Genomic DNA, 19,582 nt, shown 5'->3' with positions numbered 1-19,582 from the left:
CCTACTTTTTTGCAGACATGCCTCTGATCTCTGGCATTTAGGATAGTAGCCTATTAAACAGATTGTTCCTTGGCAGTGGACACATACTTACTGTAATACATTTATAAACTTATATAACTTCTTATGCAAGATCGCTCAAATAATCTAAACTGGAAGTGTGCATTGTGCCACTGCATCATCTGCTCACTGATTTAAATGGGATTGCATTTGCAGTATACAGTGCCCTTCAATAATACCCTAGGTATTTATGAACAAAACGGGCTATGGAAAAAATTTATTTGCCCCATTGGGTCACAAAAATGTAATCTCTGTAACATTTTACAGTGTCCTTGTTACACGTTACATGTAGTTACTATAGTAAATTACTATAAATTGTGCATAATTACATGCAACTAACTCTAAACCACACCCTAATCCTAACCTTAATCCTATAGTAATTGTTTGTAGTTAATTATTATTACTCAGTACTTAAAAGTATAATTATAATGTAACACGGACACCTTAAAATGAAGTGTAACCCTAACCTTTATTTATTTTTTTATGCCTCAATTATTGGCACTCTTTCATTTAATACTTTGTGCAGCCTCTCTGCAAAATTACAGCTCTGAATCTTCTCCTAGATCTGAGACCATTTCTACGTGCAGAACTTTCCAGATGCTTCATTTTCTAAGTTCCAGAAGTGTGTACTCTCCTCATAAGCTCACCCACACAGGTTTCATGGGGTTCAGGTCAGGAGACTGGGATGGCCATGGTAAAACCTTGATTCTGTGGTCAGTGAACCATTTTGATGTTGATTTTGATGTGTGCTTTGGATCATTGTCACTCAATGGAGTACCATGAAGCTTCCTGGCAGGTGTTGGTGTTGATGCCATGTATTCTATGTTTTTTATTTGAATTTTTATTTTTTATTTTGATTGAGCCCATGATGCCATGTATTCTAAGTTGTACTTATGTAGGTGCCATCTGATCACAGTTTTTGAGACTTAAACCATCCTACTCACTGTGTTATTGGGCCAATAAAGCATATCACTGTTAACATCTCATTTGATTTGATCTCTGTAATCACTCAGGTGAACTTAAAAAACATACAATATAAATAAGAATATGTCAGTTACAGTTTTACTCAAGCATTTCCAGGTGCTCCATTTATTGTGGCACACAAGGTTTGGAGGGGGAAAAATGTATTAACCAAATATATTTTTATTATGCTATTAGGCCTATATAATAGCTTACATAATTTTTATACAATAATTTTAGACTGTTTAGTCTATTTTCTCAAAGGAAAGTTACATTATAATGGTAATATTGCAGACATATTGAAAACTAACTTCTAGGTAATTTGAGTGTTCTGCATTTCAGGAAATCTCACGTTATCACATTATGCAATATTTGACTAAAAAGAATCAAGAATTCCCTCATCCAAGGCTTGTTAAATTGCCAAGTCTGAATCACTGCCCAGACAGATTGTCAGGTCAATAAACTTTACAGAGTCAAGTTTAGTTATAGCCTATTTTGGCCCTTAAATTCTTATCAGGCTACATTTTACTGCTATTATAATCTGTCTTATTCTTATACAAACTTATAAAAACACACAAAAGCTTGCATCCCTATCCCTTGTCATGTTTTTGCACTATGATTTCAACATATATAACTGTGGAAGAGGAAACTTTCGGTTCCTCCCCCTTGCGGTTGTAATAACGCTATTGGTAGTCTGATCGCTGGCCTGCAATACTGTTGTGCTGAAATAAATAGCAACAGTGTCTGCTGATTCCTCCTTTCTTGCAGTTGCAGAGGAACAGCTCTGATCTGGACGTGCAAAGGTATGATACGATTAATATCTAGTACAGGTAGTCTAACAGTGTTTGCAATGACAACTTCCCTTGACAAAGGACACACTCTAGTTTCGTGTCGTGTAGTCGTAAACTAGTTTTGCCTTAGCGAAATGTGTTGTGCATACATTATACAATCTGTGTAAAAAAGGGGAGAGATTTGCATGATCGCACCTATGATTTATGAATGTGTTGGCGAAACTTCTTTGTTTCTTGCAAGAATTCTTGTTTATTTCATTAAAAATAATTGTAACTTTAATTGTGGGATAGCTGATGAATGAATCTGAATGAAATGGCTTCACGTTATCTGCAGTTAAAGTCAGGTTAACGTACATTTTTAGATTGTTGTGGTGGGCGTATCGCGTTGATCGAACTTTGTTTGACCCTGGTCTTCACTTGGGTTAAGCAACTATCCTAACTTTTCCGTTGGCCACTACGCTTTGATATATATTTAGTTTTTGCCCTGACTCATTTTTAAATACTTATCCTGCTTGGAATGTTCCTTCATGGTGTAGCTGCTAGTCATTTAGACGGATCGAATCTTTCTTTGAACCAGTTCTTTTCAGTACACCAGTTGAACCGGTTCGACAATTCGAACTGATTCGTTTTGAAGAGTTCGCGATATAGATATTAGAAAACCGGTCTCTCGGACGTGTCCGACATTCCAACTCATTCAAGTTAACGTTACATCGAGTAGCTGTTGTCCTGTAACTGTAGGCAATGTTCTGCAAACTGCGATTTTCGAATCGGCAATAGGCCTAACTTACACTGATGCGAATCATCCGATGATACACTTCAGAAATGTATGCCCTTCACTAGCTAACTTCTTGAACTTCATTCGAGTCGTCTCACCAGGAGGACACGGGGTACATCATTGCTCAATTTCGCGATAAATAAGAATCATTCTTCTGCCCCACCCCATTGCTACTTGATGCAAAAGATTGATTAACATGCTGAACTGAATGACCCCTTTATCCTCAGCAGTCATCAGTTTGTCGTTCACAAACAAATCTATTTGTTTACCCTATAATAGGTCTTTGAAGGCAAAAAAAGTCACACAGAATCAAGTGCATCTTTAAACAACCAAAATCTTATATCATAGTAATTTTATTACATGATGATGTATGTACATGATAATTTTATGTCATGATAATAATATCACAATAGAGTTATTGTAGCTGGAAATAAGGCTGTTACAATACCATCATTTTAGATACCAATAAAAGTTCAAGCATTTCTATTTTTGGGTGTAATAGCTGGACATTTTAGCGCTATATATTATTTCACTAGTTCGCCTGCCCATTCAGCCTTAAAGGTTAATCGTAAACTAAACTTGGCTTGCTGACCTTGGAGGAGACTCGAACCCGAGGCAGCTTTTTTAAATGACAAGTTTTGATATTAAGACAGAGAAGTAAACAAGCAAGAGAAGTAGAATGCAGAAAGTTTTTTCTTAAAAAAAAAAGTTATAGGAAGTATATTTGTTTATGGTTAAATGAACTGCTTGCGGAAGAGGTCTTTTTATATGTAACTATTTCATAATGTATTCTAATATTCTACCATTTGTAGTAATGATAGTATTTTATAATAGTAGTATGAGTTGTCAATATAATGTGTGTTCCTTTTATTTTAGATATCAGTGAATATCTATGATGAAGATTGCCGTGATTGGCCAGAGTCTCTTTGGACAAGAAGTGTATAAAGAACTGAAGAAGGACGGCCACACAATTGTTGGTGTGTTCACCATTCCTGACAAAGATGGAAAAGTGGATACACTTGGTAAGTCTCCCATTCTCTTTATTTTATTTTATTTTACACCAACACAAACATTCGCCATGAAAATTTGGTGTGCTTTTCACATGAGATTTGTTTAGACCAACAAAAAAAAAATGGACAGTAATAACACTCTTATGTAACAACAATGGCTCTGCTTTTGCACCAAACATTATTGGTATGAACAGGCTTTTATTATATTGTCCTTTTGATTTATAATATAAAAAAGCTATACAAATTTTTAATTCATACATAAAATGAGTTGAATGCACCTCATTTATGGTATGTTTTTATTTTCTGAGTTAAAATTCACTTTGATATTTTTGTGGGGGCAAAAAGTTGTAAATGTCTGGGTGATAAAGCTGTTCAACTAATCATAATGAAAAAGAATTGATCATTAAAAGAATGACAATATTTGAAAAACATCATGTGGTGTGACCAACATGTAGAAACATGCAGTAGAAAACTCAGGACTATGTGTCAAGATCAATAAGTCTCTTAAAATATTAAATCATTTGACCTATTTATGAAGACAGGGTTATTTCAGGTCGTTAAATAGCATGGCTATGGAACTTTGGCCTCTCTATCGCCATCTGTGGTTGAAATATAAAATTGCATGTTTCTTGCAGGGCGTTCTTTGATGTTGGTTTTGCTACGGCACTGTTCTTTTTGCGCATATGAATCTGATGGTTTGAGGAAACTTCATGGTTACACAAATTAAACAGAATTAAACTAAATCTTTAAACTGTCCCCAGCGACCGAGGCAGAGAAAGATGGCGTGCCGGTGTTCAAGTTTCCCCGCTGGAGGCTGAAGGGAAAGGCCATCACAGAGGTAGTGGATCAGTATAAGGCAGTTGGTGCTGAACTGAATGTTCTACCTTTCTGCTCCCAGTTTATCCCTATGGAAGTGATAGATCATCCAAAACACGGCTCCATTATTTATCATCCCTCCTTGCTACCCAGACACAGAGGTGCCTCTGCCATTAACTGGTCAGTATGTGTGTGTTCTCTTTATGTTTTTTAAGAGAGTGCGCGCGTATATGTGTGGTAACTATAATAAGAAGTATTATAATAAGATCTAATGAGAGGCAGGTGGGTATCATAAGTAGGCCATTGGTGTGTTTTTACTGTCTGCTGTTAGCATCAACACTACTATCACAGTTGTCTGTATTTTAATTTTTTTTATACATTCTTGTTCTTGAAAGAATTTATTTCACAAAATGTATCCAGTGCATTACATCATCATACATTTTTCTGGACTATATTCCCAGGAAAGACAGAGTAAAAAGTTTAAAAACATGTATCTCCCGAAAGTAAACTTTGTTGACTCTTAGAATGTTTAGACTAAAAGCAATAAAACGTTCATTTTGAATATATGGACTCATTAAATTTAGCTTTAGCTTCAGAAGACGTATTATGTAGCGCATTAGTCATATTTTATACTTTTATGGCACTTATGTGTTTAAATATTATCATATTTGATGTCCTTTTGAAGCTTAGTATGTCTCACTGAAAGAAACGGCATGAGGATGTAATATAAATTATGTAAAATGATGTTCCTTTAACATAATTTCCTGTTTGTTATTTTGTATGTATTTCTCTAAGGACTCTGATTCATGGTGATAAGAAGGGTGGGTTTACTGTGTTCTGGGCAGATGATGGACTGGACACAGGACCAATTCTTTTGCAAAGAGAATGTGATGTTGAGCCGAACGACAATGTAAACAGCATCTACAAACGCTTCCTGTTCCCAGAGGGAGTCAAAGGCATGGTGTGGATTATTGCAGAAACATCTACAGCCTCATTATATTGCAAAACATAGTTTGCTATCCATTAAGTTAAAACAGCATATCAGTCATTGTTTTAATGTAGGAAAAGTAGGATTTGAAGTCCAGATACTTTCTGGACGTAGTTGTTGTATAGGAGGGCACCTTTGGATTCTTGTGTGTTTTTGTTTTACTGTAGGTGGAGGCAGTCAGGTTAATTGCAGCGGGTAAAGCTCAGAGAATCAAGCAACCAGAGGAAGGAGCCACATATGAGTGTATTCAGAAGAAAGAAAATTCAAAGGTGGAGTTTCTCCAGCACTGCACAACAGTCAATATATAGATGTATAGCTTGTTTGATTCTAATTGTTGTACACAACATTTCAACAACCGTCTATGGTTGGTTGCATAGATTGACTGGAACCAGCCAGCAGAAGCCATTCATAACTGGATCAGAGGGAATGACAGAGTCCCTGGAGCCTGGGCAGAGATTGACAGCAAAGTGAGTGTTTTAACTAACTGTTAAACACACACAACAGCACACCGGACATGTAGACACTCTTAGTCAAATGCTACAGTGTTATTTTCGTTCTTTTGGTAGAATGTGTCATTTTATGGATCAACACTGTTGGAAAATGACCATTCTTCCAGCAATGGTCAACCTCTGGAAATCCCTGGAGCAAGTCGACCCGGTCTGGTAACCAAAAGTGGCCTTGTTCTTTTTGGGAATGATGGCAAAACGGTAAGGATTTGGAGAAACTTTATGCTTTTAAATTTGCTAAACTAGCTACAGATTTTCCTTTAACTGTGCTAATAAAAAGGACTGGCAAAAACTTAAACATACATAATGAAAATTCCGTCATCATTTACTCACTTTATTTCTTTCTTCTACTGTGCACAAAAGAAGATATTTTGAAGAATGTTGGTAACCAATAGGTTTTGGTGACATATGACTTCCATTGTATGGAAAAAAAAAAACTAAACAAAAACAGACATTTCTCAAATATTTTTTTTTCATGTTCTACACAATAAGGAAAGTCATACAGGTTGGAATCAGTTTTTATTTATTTTTGGAATAGAGTTTTTTAATTGTTTATTTTTATTTTGGGTGAACTATCCCTTTAAGTGCAAGCTGCAATCATCACAGCCCAAGCACATGTGAAGAGACCACGATTAAGATATACAAATTCTAAAGAATATATCCTGTTGATGCTGTGGATACAATTGCTTCTGTGTCAGATGGCACAGTTGCAAAATATGTTTTTCTTAAAGGGATAGTTCACCCCAAAATGAAAATTCTATCAGTAATTACTCACCTTCATGTTGTTCCAACCCCGTAAGACTTTCGTTCATCTTCGGAACACAAATTAAGATATTTTTGATTAAATCTAAGAGCTGTCTCACTTCTCCATAAGCTTCTATGTTATTGAAACTTGCCGGCCCACAGTGGCTCAACCATAAGTTTATCAAGCGACGAGAATACTTTTTGTGCGCAAAAAACACACAAAAATAACGACTTTATTCAACTATTCATTTCCTTCTGTGTGGGCCTCTGAGTGAGTTCACGTAGTGTAACAGCGCAACGCTTCTGTGTTGTACGTCACGCGCATCACACACATGACTAGTGTCGGCCAATAGTGAGCCTACGTGAGCCTAACACAGAAGCACTGCGCTGTTACACTATGTGAACTCACTCAGAGGCCCACACAGAACAAAATGAATAGTTAAATAAAGTCGTTATTTTGGGGGGGTTTTGCGCACAAAAAGTATTCTCGTCGCTTGATAAACTTAAATTGTCACCACAACTGAAAAATGAATTAGATCAAATCTTAGAAATGAAGTACCAAATCAAAATGCCTTTGATATGTTTTTGTCATGAGGGTCTGTAGAAGATCTGTACCAAATTTTGTGTGAACTGGACACGTAGCCTAGGAATACTTTGAAAAAGTAATTTTTGGGGGGAAATAAAAAAATACAGATTAAATATATTTTATAGATGATAATGAAATCTGAGCTATACATTTTTTTTTTCTTAACTCAAGGATTCAGCAGAATTCTAGCCCACATGGTAATGGCCATAAATGTAAATGTACTTGGGCCCTAAAACCTTAAAGGGATGTTTCACCCAGAAATGTCATTATTTATGCACCTTTGTTGTTCCAAACCTATATTACTTTCTTTCTTCTGTGGAGCACAAAGATATTATGAAGATTGTTTAAACTTTTTGACAATACCATGAAAGTGAGATCCAAAACAACATTGGACCCCATTGACTCTCATTGAATGAACAAAAAACACTTAGACATTTTTAAAATAGCTTCTTTTGTGTTTTACACAAAAGTCATACAGAATGACTTGAGGGTGAGTAAATCATGCTAGAATTTAATTTTGAAGTTTGCACATTTTACCTAATTAAATGCAATGTATAATGCAATGTTGTTGTTTTATTAAAAGTAAGAGGAACGTGTCCCCCATGTATTTTACACCTCTGATAGTGAACCAATGCAATATGGACTAGTGTGAATACTGTATGTTGAAAACCATTTTTCCTGAGATTGTAGATGCATGTGAATGTGTATTTATACATAAAGTGTGTTTGTACTTATGTATTTAGTTGCTTGTGAAGAACCTGCAGTTTGAGGATGGGAAGATGATTGCAGCATCCCAGTATTTTAAAGCTGGTGTCAGTTCCACTGTGGAACTTTCTGAGGATGAAAAACAATTTGCTGGGCAGATGAGGGTAAAAAAAAAAAAATCTGAATCAATTCATTAATAGTCACCATAATATTCTTTGTGTGTGTCTGCATGTTACAAACATTGTACCCATATTAAATCCTTTTTTTTTTAATTATTCTAAAAGATAACGTGTTGAAGACAGAAGACTCATGTAGTATTTATTGCATTTTTGTCCAGGAGGTGTGGAAGAGTATTTTGACTAATGTAGAGAAGATTGAAGACACTACTGACTTCTTTAAGTCTGGTGCTGCCTCGATGGATGTAGTCAGGTAATTATGTGAGCATGTATCATTTTCTAATTCTTATGATATATAATGCATGTAAATATACATTATTTTCCTCACTTTTCCCTTTATATAATTCAAAGATTTTTTTTCTTATTTTCACACTGTAGGCTGGTGGAAGAGGTAAAGTTAAGGGCGAAACAGTTGCAGTTGCAGAATGAGGACGTTTACATGGCAACAAGCTTTCAAGAATTCATTCAAATGTGTGTGAGGAAGCTGCGAGGAGAGGATGAGGAAGACGAGTTCAACGTAGACTATGTTAGTATTGCTCCTGTTAAATGGATAGTAGCTTATTATTATGTTTATTTTTGCACTGGCTTGAAAACTACATTTCATATGTGTTTCAGGTAGAACACTGTTAACTGTCATCTGCTTCATATTAAAAAAATACATATAGATTTCATATATAAAAATAAAATGACACTGTTTCAGCATTTTACAGATTATTACTTATACAACATGTCCATCAGTGCTGTAGCTATTTTACAGTTCCATATGCTATACGCAATTATCTTAATAATACAATATATACTATAATACCAAATATAGTATATGAATAATATTTACATAGTGGCATTGTTTTAAACTTAAGATGAGATTATACTAATAAATGGTCTGTGCCACTCAGTTGCATTTATTAGCTCTAGAATTGCCACAGTTATCCAAGTTTGGGTGGAGTGATCAAAAGAACCATAACTGATTTAATGAGCCAATCACAGTTTCCAGACTAGCTAACCAGGTAGCCAGACAGACTACAGTACACTTTATCCTACATGTTGGTTTTTCACTGTGTGATGAAGAAAAATCCTGAGAAAGCCTTGGAAATTACTGCATTAATTGCATTATTTTTATAACACACTAAACAGCCCACTTTCCAAGTTCAAGTGTACACTCATTCTAAGTTTATGTCGGGAACACATTTCAACATTCCCACATTCCATTGGGGCAGAAGATTATTGTGACACGAAGGGGGACAGGGAAGGCAGGCAGAGGTGTGGAACTAAGTGCAGGCATATATTTATTTAACAAAACGGGGAACTCAAAGAGCCAGAAAACTTGAATAATAGGATCCACGAGAAACGACTGACAAACTAACATAGCAAACACAAGGGCTATATACAGACAGGGCTAACGAGAGTAACAAGAAAACAAGGCACACTTGGGAGACCAATCAACAAAGGTACTACAAAACATGGCACAAGAAACAGGAACAGAACGGGGCAAAATGCAAACTAAAAGTCCATATAACAAAAAACACAAAACAGGGAATGTTATGCATGTTTACCTCTGGTACCTCACCATTCCTTTTAACAACACTCAATATTTGGGAACTGAGGGCACAAATTGTTGTATATTTGAAAGTGGAATTTTTTCGATTCTTTCTTTAAGAAATAAGCTACTTAGAAGTCTGGAGTCTCCATTGCCATATTTTATGCTTCATAATGCTTCAAAGATTTTTAATCAGAAATACCGTAGGTCTGGATTTCAAACACAATGGTAGACATGCCAAATTTTTGGAATGTATTGCCGGCTACTGACTGAATGCTTATGAAAATGTTTTGTTGATTAGTTAAATTGTCTTGTATACTGCTTTTTTGTTAAATGCGTATTTCTAATTTTGTACTTTCTATTTAAGTATCTGCATGTCTGTTGTAGGTAGAAAAGAAGCTGAACAATATGACAATCCGGATCCCTCACCAGCTTTTCATAAATGGCGAGTTTGTAGATGCTGAAGGGGGAAAGACCTATAAGACCATTAACCCCACCGATGGACAGGTACATAATCGACAAACTTTTCCACTTTTCTGCATTATCTTTTCCACATGCTCAATTTCAGCTTGTGTTTGTGTGTAGGCAATCTGTGATGTGTCCTTAGCTCAGATCTCTGATGTGGAAAAGGCAGTGGCTGCAGCTAAAGAAGCATTTGAGGAGGGAGAGTGGGGCAAGATGAACCCCAGAGACAGAGGCAAACTACTCTACAAGTACGTAATTGATTGCATTTTATATTTTAACACTGCAGGTTAAACATTGGTTTCGTTACCCAAAATGTTCATCATTTACAGAATTTAAGTAGTAAATGACAAATAATTCCAAATCTTCATAATCGTCATTTTGACAGAAATGGTAAACGCATGGTAAACATTCAAGCTTAGCCCATCAAGATATGTGCGAGTTTGTTTCTCTTTATTCAGGTTTTTACGTCCAAACCAATGAGTTCTGTTGCATTTATGTTTATTTATTTATTTGCATTTATGTTTATAGAACTCCGATCATATTTGCTCAGTCCATGCTAGCAAAAAGTTGTATCAAGAAATTCAACAAAGATGACAACAGAAAGGAAATAAACAACTATACGTGATGGATGATGATTATTTGTCTCTGCAAGCGATACACATGTTATTAAAGTGTCTTCATCAGATCGGTCTGAAAATAACTGTGTAGTGTATGTGGGCATTCTCCAGACTGGCTGATCTGATGGAGCAGCATCAGGAAGAGCTGGCCACTATCGAGTCCATAGACTCAGGAGCGGTCTATACTCTTGCCCTCAAAACACACATTGGCATGTCTATCCAGACATTCAGATACTTTGCTGGGTGGTGTGACAAGATTCAGGTTTGCTTGTGTCTGTTTATATTATTTATTAGAATATTTATTTATCTATCAGCCATCAATTGTGATGTATACCACAGTGTTATATTTAGGATAATCTGTTATAAGCAGCCTATATATTCTGTTTTTTCAAGCTTTAGTTACCTTGTTTAAAGATTTAAGGCCCCTCTTATTATTCTTTGCAAAAATCTTTAGACATATTCCAGGTTTAGTATCGATTACCACAAAAATGGTCCCTCGTTTTCTTTAAAAACAGCAAAAATATGGTTTACAGTGAGGCGCTTACAATGAAACTGAATGGAGCCAATATTAAAATACTCAGTTTCAAAGATATAGTAACAAAATGTAAAAGATATGCATAACATGAATTTAGTGTGGAAAAAAAGTACTAAACTTAGTAACCTTTTCTGTGTAAGGTTAGATTTAATTTTCATACCAACACAATAAAACCCTAAAATGACTGTACAAATGATGAGAACAACTTAACAGCTCAAATAATACACAAGTTTTAAAAGAATCAACATTCAATTGGTTTTATAAACTATTGCCTGGTTTCACAGACAAGCCTTAAACCTAGTCCCAGACTAAAAAGCATGTTTGAGCTGTTTTAACTGAAAGTAACTTGCACTGACACATCTTAAAATATGTCAGTGCCATTGTTTTGTCTCAAGATGCACACCAGTAATGTTTTTTTTTTTTTTTCTAAGGCACGTTTCTAAAAGCTACTCAATGTCCTTATAGAACCAAGGCCTGATCCTGGCTTAATCTAAGCCCTGTCTGTGAAACCAGGCCTATAAGTATCACATTTAGTCATGGCCAGATGGTTAGAGAGTCAGACTGGTAACCCAAAGGTTGCGGGTCCAATTCTCGATTCTATTAATTCAGCCTAACTTGTATTGAATCCAGAGGATTCCTTAAAGGAATAGTTCCACCAAAAATGAAAATTCTGTCATCATTTACTCACCCACAAGTTGTTCCAAACCTGTATGAATTTCTTTCTTCTGCTGAACACAAAAGAAGATATATTTTGAAAAATGTTGGTAACCAAACAGTTGATGGGCCCCATTGACTTCCATAGTATTTTTTTGCATACTATGGAAGTCAGTGGGGCCCATCAATTGTTTGGTTATCCATATTTAGTGGCCAAGCAACTATTGTATCCGTTGGCGTTCTTCTTATTATTCCTCTGCTCTGGAAGTCTATGGCAGCCCATATAACCGCTTGCGGGAAAGTTATGAAATTTGGCACACAGATAGAGGACAGTCTGAACGGTCACCTTTTTTTTTTCTGATTCCTTGGCTCATGACGATTCGATTGCAAATTCCTATGATGTCATTTTCCGTCATTTGAATTTTGTGAAAAACCTGCTTTTTCAAACTCCTCCTAGGCTGTTGCTCCGATTTTCAATTTTTTTTTACTAGATCATCTTCAGACCATGGTGACAAAAAGCTATGGAATTCAAATTGATTTGGCAAACAGTTCTCGAATAATGTGCGAACGAATTCGACGAAGTGCCTGCCAAATTGACATGAGGCTATATCTTCGCAACGATTGAATGTATTCTGACCAAACTTTGTTGATGTGTTGTGACAATCATGTCCTGAGGCTATCTGCACAGTTTCAGTGCAGCGCCACCTAGTGGTTAGGCTCTTTTTGCTTATAACTTCTGAACGCTTTGGCATAAAACTGGTCTCTTGAGTATAACCTTTTTCGTATACCGAAGCAACAAAGTTGAGGCATGATGCCAAAATGACTCTTGAGGCTGTATCTCTGCTTTGGCATATTGACACCAAACTTTGCACATGTCATTGTCACCTTACTTTGACCACACCACATCAATTTGGTCACAGCACCACCTATTGGTCAAAAGTGATAAAACATTAAATCACATTATTAGTGATTGTATTTGATTTTTCAGGCATTTTGCCTAAAATCATCTTAATATGCTCATTGTTGCAGTTGGTCTGATGCTCCCAGCCATGCAGTAGTGACTTGTCGTGCCTTCTTTGTGCTTGGCCCCTTAATGGCTGCTTGCAGCTATATTCTTCAAAATATTTTCTTTTGTGTTCAGAAGAAGAGAGAAATTCATACAGGTTTGGAACAACTTGAGGGTGACTAAATGGCACAATTTTCATTTTTGGGTGAACTATCCCTTTAATATAAGCTGCTATTATCCCAGAACAAAACTGAAAAAGAATATTATTGTTATTATACAGTATATGATTGGAAACTACTGTTTTAGTAAAATTTAAAAATGTATATATATATATATATATATATATATATATATATATATAAAAATAATGAGCCATTTCTGGTGTGTGTCTGAAAGATCAAATTTTTTTTCTCCACAGGGCTGCACTATTCCTATCAACCAGGCTCGGCCTAATCGAAACCTTACCTTCACCAAGAAAGAGCCAATTGGGTAAAATCAACCCTCCCTATAAAAATTAATACTCAAACTCCAACCTCACCGTGAAAAGTCACCTTAATTGCTATGTATTTTGTATATCTGGATAGAATGCTGAGAATATTTAGCTCTTGCTTGTTTATGTTCAGTTTGTGTGCCATTGTCATTCCATGGAATTATCCATTAATGATGCTGGCATGGAAGACTGCAGCCTGCCTGGCAGCTGGAAACACTGTGGTGCTCAAACCTGCACAGGTTAATATTAAACAAACATGCACAAGGCATCTTTATTCCAAACAATGTTTGGAACAGAAATTAAGGATTGTGTGATTGTTTCTGTGTTAAATTCTAGGTCACACCTTTGACTGCTCTCAAGTTTGCGGAATTAACTGCACTGGCAAAGTTTCCAAAGGGCGTGGTGAACATACTACCAGGATCCGGTGCATATACACGCAAAGCATACACAACAAAATTCATATACTGATATACTTTTTTTGTATGTAATTCAGTATCACTATTGTAAATGCTTTGCGCATGAATTTGAAACATGAATTTGGCTGTTTTTAAGGCTGTCTGCTTATATATGAATCGAATATTTATTGAATATGTCAATTTTAGGGTCTCTGGTTGGTCAGCGGCTGTCTGACCACCCTGATGTTCGAAAACTGGGTTTTACCGGCTCCACTGAGATTGGCAAACAGATAATGAAAAGGTGAATGAGCATCTCTTTTAAAAGGTTGTGACTGTTGTCTTGTTTTCTTTTCAGAGTTTTGTAGATTTTGTCTTGATGTCACATTTGGGCCACAAATTGAAAATAGTGGCACATATTTTAATGTAGTTATTCTAATTATATTTTTATCTTAATAACTCTGAATAAATTATACAAACACTTTCAATATTTTTTTTTATGCTTACAGCATTTCTTTCATTTAAGTTAATTACAAATAATTTAGGTTTAAATAAAAGTTGGGAATCCTAGAAATGCTTGTCTATCTTGTAGCTGTGCAGTCAGCAATGTGAAGAAGGTTTCACTTGAGCTAGGAGGGAAATCTCCTCTCATCATCTTTAATGACTGTGATCTGGACAAGGCTGTCAGAATGGTTTGTTTACCTCAGTACCATGATTGCATGATCATATTAAAAATACATTCTTTGTTTATCGAAGTAATGTTGTAATCTCAGACATGTTATGTACCCTCCACACACACTTCTTGTCTACAGGGTATGAGCTCTGTGTTCTTTAATAAGGGAGAGAACTGCATTGCAGCAGGGAGACTGTTCATTGAGGAATCTATCCATGACACTTTTGTGGAAAGAGTGGTAAGGAATAAACATACATGAAGATTTAATAACTTCTTAAGCTGAATGTCTATTTTCACATATATTCCTTTTGATTCCTTACCTACAGCTGAATCTTTGCTATTCTGATATATAGTCATAACACACTCTTGTGACTGTGATATAGCTTTAATATTATATCTAAAGTATAGTCATACAATCTGGATGAGTGGTGAAACCTCTTAAAATAATTTAACCAAGATAATTATTTGTGATCATTTCATAACTCACAATTTCATAATTAAAAACTCATATCATATAACTGCATCTATGTAGGTTAGTGAAATAAAGAAGATGAAGATTGGTGATCCACTAGACCGTTCCACAGACCACGGCCCACAGAACCACAAAGCCCATCTGGACAAACTAGTGGAATACTGTGAAAAAGGGGTCAAAGAAGGAGCAAGATTAGTGTGTGGAGGGAAACAAGTAAACCGTCCAGGTGAGGAGAGTGTGTGAGCATATGCATTAGAGGGGAAAAAAAGTGCAAAGTTGCTTATGCTTTCCATCTCTATAGGTTTCTTCTTTGAACCAACTGTTTTCAGTGACGTGCAGGATCACATGTATATTGCTGTTGAGGAGTCCTTTGGGCCCGTCATGATCATCTCCAAATTCAATGGGTTGGTAGAAACAAGCTACTTTAACCTCTAAAATGCTGATTGTCTCACAACAGTCAATCTATATAAACTCAGCTTCCAGCAATGATGAATGATTTGTAGTGGATTTAACTGTATACTTCATGCTTTTTTTCCTTTTTTTTTTTTATTGTAATATGACTAAAAGCAACATTGTAAACTGCCTTTTCCCCAATCTCCCTCATTCAGAGATGTTGACAACGTACTGCAGAGGGCTAATGCTACAGAATATGGTTTAGCATCAGGTGTGTTTACACGCGACATCAGCAAGGCTCTGTATGTGAGTGAAAAACTTCAAGCCGGCACTGTGTTTATCAACACTTACAACAAGACTGACGTGGCAGCTCCTTTTGGTGGCTTCAAACAGTCTGGCTTTGGCAAAGATTTGGGTAAGATTGTGTGAATGTGAATGATAATTGTTTTGATAAATTTGAGTAGGTATTTCTTTTTAAAGAAATACTTTTAACTGTATTTCTCCCCAACAGGTCAAGAAGCTCTGAATGAGTATCTGAAGACTAAGTGTGTCACCGTTGAATACTAACTGATAAAATACTGGACATATAGTGCACAAAAAAAGATGATTGCATTTTAGTGCTCTAAAGTGGCAGCTAAAGACCATTTCAGTTCAACCTTGAAGTAAATTGTCATTACATTTGTTTTGTTTGTATTAACGGATGGATTGCATTTTAGTTCAGGCAATTAGGAAAATGAAATCAAATCATGTGGTAAATTTAGTTACTCTGCAGACTTAATTTTTAGTCTCCTAGTTTTACATGGTACCTGTAAATGTCTAACTGTACATAAGCTCTGAGAGAGTCATTTCCGTACAGCAGACTTTTTTCACTTATTATGATATTTCACTTTGTCATTTGTTTTTAGATAGTTTGTAATAGGTTAAAAGACTGTGAAATAATGCTTGACTAGCCATCAAAACAATTTCAGGTAAACATATCTGACACTGTTATTTACTGCACTGATACTGTTTGATTGTTTTAAAGATTTTATATTGATCTTAAGAAGTGTATTGTTTTGCCATTGCTCCACCATTGTTTTGTCTTCTTTATAAACATTATCCAAGCATGTGCCACAAGAATAAAATCTGTCCAGTATTGCCTTATTACATTGTTTTGAGTGTTTTGTTCATGTGCATTTGTGACTATATGAAAAAATATGTACTGTAACAAAGAGACAGATCCAACATCACAATAACGCAAATTTTCATTTTAACAATATTTGAGCAGTAGAATTTTTCAAAGATTCATTATTATTCTTGACTATTGGTTATTCAAAGTAAAAGTTATCACACTGTCACAAAGTTATGGTTATTATAATTTTTCAATAATTATTCAGAAGGTATTTGAGAATTGACCATTTATCTACCATTTTTCATACTAGAATGGACGTATTGTTGTAAACAGAATTTATAGTGTAGGTGGAGTTTATTATTTTAGTGTTCTTTTTTAGTATGCTAAGCTCCAAAACTAATTATTGCTGTATTATAGTAATGAAGCAGCTTCATTAAAGTCCCCATGAACCAGAAGTTGCAACTGATTTGTTGGACCCTTTTCACAGACTCTGATGACATGTTTTAACGGTCATCAGTATTGTAAATTCTGAAAACTTTTGTTATTTTTTTATTTTTTTATGTACATTTATTACACTATCATTTATATTATATTACCTATGCATCAAATTACAAGAAACTAGTCAACGCTGCAGTGAGGGTTTTTCTATTACAGCGGCTGTGGGAGTGACGGGAAAATTTACATCTTTCTCTCTTCTGACTGCCGTTATCAATCTCTCAATTTTTTTCCCTCTTTTTGAAAGTTGTGAAAAAACTATTGTGGAGTTTTTCTTTTGTTATTTGAGAAAATTGGAACATGAAAAGTATATTTAATGTAGTCTCTGATTAACTGCAATAGAAGTTTACCCAACTATGATGACTTCCGCTTCTGAGAAACCCGGAAATGTGAAAAGGGTCCATTGAATAGAGGGCAGGGTTTTATTTTAGAGCACCTCCTCTCTATCCCTCGCTCATTGCAGACTGACAGTTGGAGGGATATCCTTTCCTAGTATCTCGGGTCGCAGGCTGGGACACTCTGGACAGATTGCCAGTCACATGGCTCATACACAGACACAAACACATTTGCACTGACATTCACATCTATACTATACAATTTAGAGTCTAATACACATATGCTGCATGTCTTTGGATTGTTTGGGAAATTGGAGCGCACAGAGCAAACCCACACAGACTTGGGAAGAACATGCAAACTCCACACAGAAAGACCTTCTGGCTCAGACCTGACTTAAAACGAGGATCCTTCTTGTTATGAGGATGCAGTGCTACTCATCAAGCCTCAGTTCTGTCAGGGTCTTGCTGCATTTCTTAGCTAAATTATTCTATGTGCTATGGGTTGGGTTGCCTCTGGAATTTCCCATGAGTAGGCTACATATATATTCATTACGGCCCAGCTTTTACAGCAATGCTGTAGCATTAGCAATGTCTCAAACGTGTTTTTCATTTTCTTTTCATTTTTTTTTTCTACCACTGAAACAGACAGGTCTTGTAGGACCAAAAAACAACGCATAATTGTAATTTAGATTAATCAAACAGGATGTATCAATACATCCTGTGTCTCAGGTCAAATGTTATTGAAATATTAGTATTTGTTACACGTGAACGGACGAACTTGTTTGTCACACGTGACCGTAACATCGCTGTAACATGGTATCTGTGACTTTTCACTGGGCAGTTGACTGTTGACTAACTACAACCGTTTGTGGTTAAGGAATAAGAAACAGCTGTGTCCGAAATCACTCACTCATTCATGGTAGTGGTTCCCAAGCACGTTCCTGGAGGCCCCCCAACACATTTGCATGTCTCCTTTGTCTAGATCTTTGAGCTGATAACCTGAATCAGGCGTGTTTCACTGAGGAGACATGCAAAATGTGCAGTGTTGGGGGACTCCAGGAATGTGGTTGGGAACCACTGGTGTATGGCATTTGAGTGGACTCTATATCAGCAAGCAGTGAATGAAATTAACCCTGTGTCCCAATGTCCATAATATCCATCCTAAATAGTGAGATTAGAATAAGTGTGTCCCAAAGCATAATATGTTGAAAAGAGTATGTCAAAAGTTTACTATTTCCGATGGATTTTCGAAGTATGGATCCATGCACACTATAACAGCTAATACTGCCCACAACCCATTGCACTTTGGAGGCGGATTCAGTTCAAAACTACAGACATGAGTAAAAAGTGTAAAAAATAAAATAATGGCGGATATGCGCAACCAGATAAAGGTTTGAGTGACTATTAATAATCTAAGTTTAACCTGATAAAAATATTGATTTAATGTTATTCGTGTTATTTGATCTGCAATAACATTGTGGACTTTTATAAAGATCCATTTGTCCATAACTTTTAAATCATTATGCATTAATATGAAGAGAGTTCTCTGCATGAAGACCCGACTGCAGATCAACGTGCTACTGCATTTCTCTCCGATACAGTAGGACATAAATGAAATGAAATGAAATGAAATGTGGAAGATTTTAACTGTGACAAGATGATTGACATGCCAGTTTACGGTGTCAGGATGCGACAGAGAAGCTTGTGTACTCTTTTGTTAAGTATGCACTTTTTCGTCACAAAAACAGTACTTTTAGGGCGTAGTATGGGTCGCAGCGGTCGCAGGCTCCCAGCATTGGTGAGTGAATTCGGACGCTGGTATACAAGGGTGAATTCAGGTTGATTGGGACATTTTTACCCAGTCATCTCAATGGCAAAAAGTGACCCAATCAACCTTAATTCACCCCTACACGACGTTTACAATTAGAGTCGGAGAGCTGGAGCTGTCGCCAGAAACATGTAGTAATACTTACATGTAACTTACTTTAGAAAATATTAATTATAATGACTTTATATTATAATTATACATACTCCGTGCCAGCTTGTTGTTTCATTATACAATAAAGATTAATTTGGTGTTCATAATCATTATTACTATTACTAACCTGAATAAAAACACACATTAGCGAGTGTAACATTAGATCATTTTATGTTTTATTATTTTTAATAAAGTATTTTAGCAGCGTTTTGCGCTCAGAGAGGCTAGTAAAAAAACAACAAAAAAACTACCTTTTATTTATTTTTAAATAATCTAAATGATAATCTCTTCCTTACAGTGTTGTGAGATAAATTA

At 35.8% G+C, this 19,582-nt stretch overlaps 1 protein-coding gene across 1 annotated transcript; it reads left to right on the top strand.

Moving 5' to 3' along the window:
• The first annotated feature begins 1,683 nt into the window (after nt 1–1,683).
• Nucleotides 1,684–16,491, top strand: aldh1l1 (aldehyde dehydrogenase 1 family, member L1). Its single transcript, XM_082190065.1, has 23 exons — nt 1,684–1,818; nt 3,459–3,605; nt 4,355–4,589; nt 5,205–5,370; nt 5,565–5,666; nt 5,775–5,864; nt 5,964–6,104; nt 7,977–8,102; nt 8,276–8,367; nt 8,493–8,640; nt 10,039–10,158; nt 10,237–10,364; nt 10,845–10,995; nt 13,347–13,417; nt 13,552–13,657; nt 13,755–13,842; nt 14,021–14,114; nt 14,403–14,502; nt 14,623–14,721; nt 15,016–15,181; nt 15,257–15,359; nt 15,564–15,763; nt 15,860–16,491. Exons 2-23 carry the CDS (start codon nt 3,476–3,478, stop codon nt 15,913–15,915), a joined length of 2,712 nt encoding a protein of 903 aa, XP_082046191.1. The 5' UTR covers nt 1,684–1,818; nt 3,459–3,475; the 3' UTR covers nt 15,916–16,491.
• Nucleotides 16,492–19,582: the final 3,091 nt, after the last annotated feature.

The sequence above is a fragment of the Leuciscus leuciscus genome (genome assembly GCF_965113295.1).
Source record: "Leuciscus leuciscus genome assembly, chromosome: 14".
NCBI lineage: Eukaryota > Metazoa > Chordata > Actinopteri > Cypriniformes > Leuciscidae > Leuciscus > Leuciscus leuciscus.
This window is presented reverse-complemented; position numbering and strand designations above follow the sequence as displayed.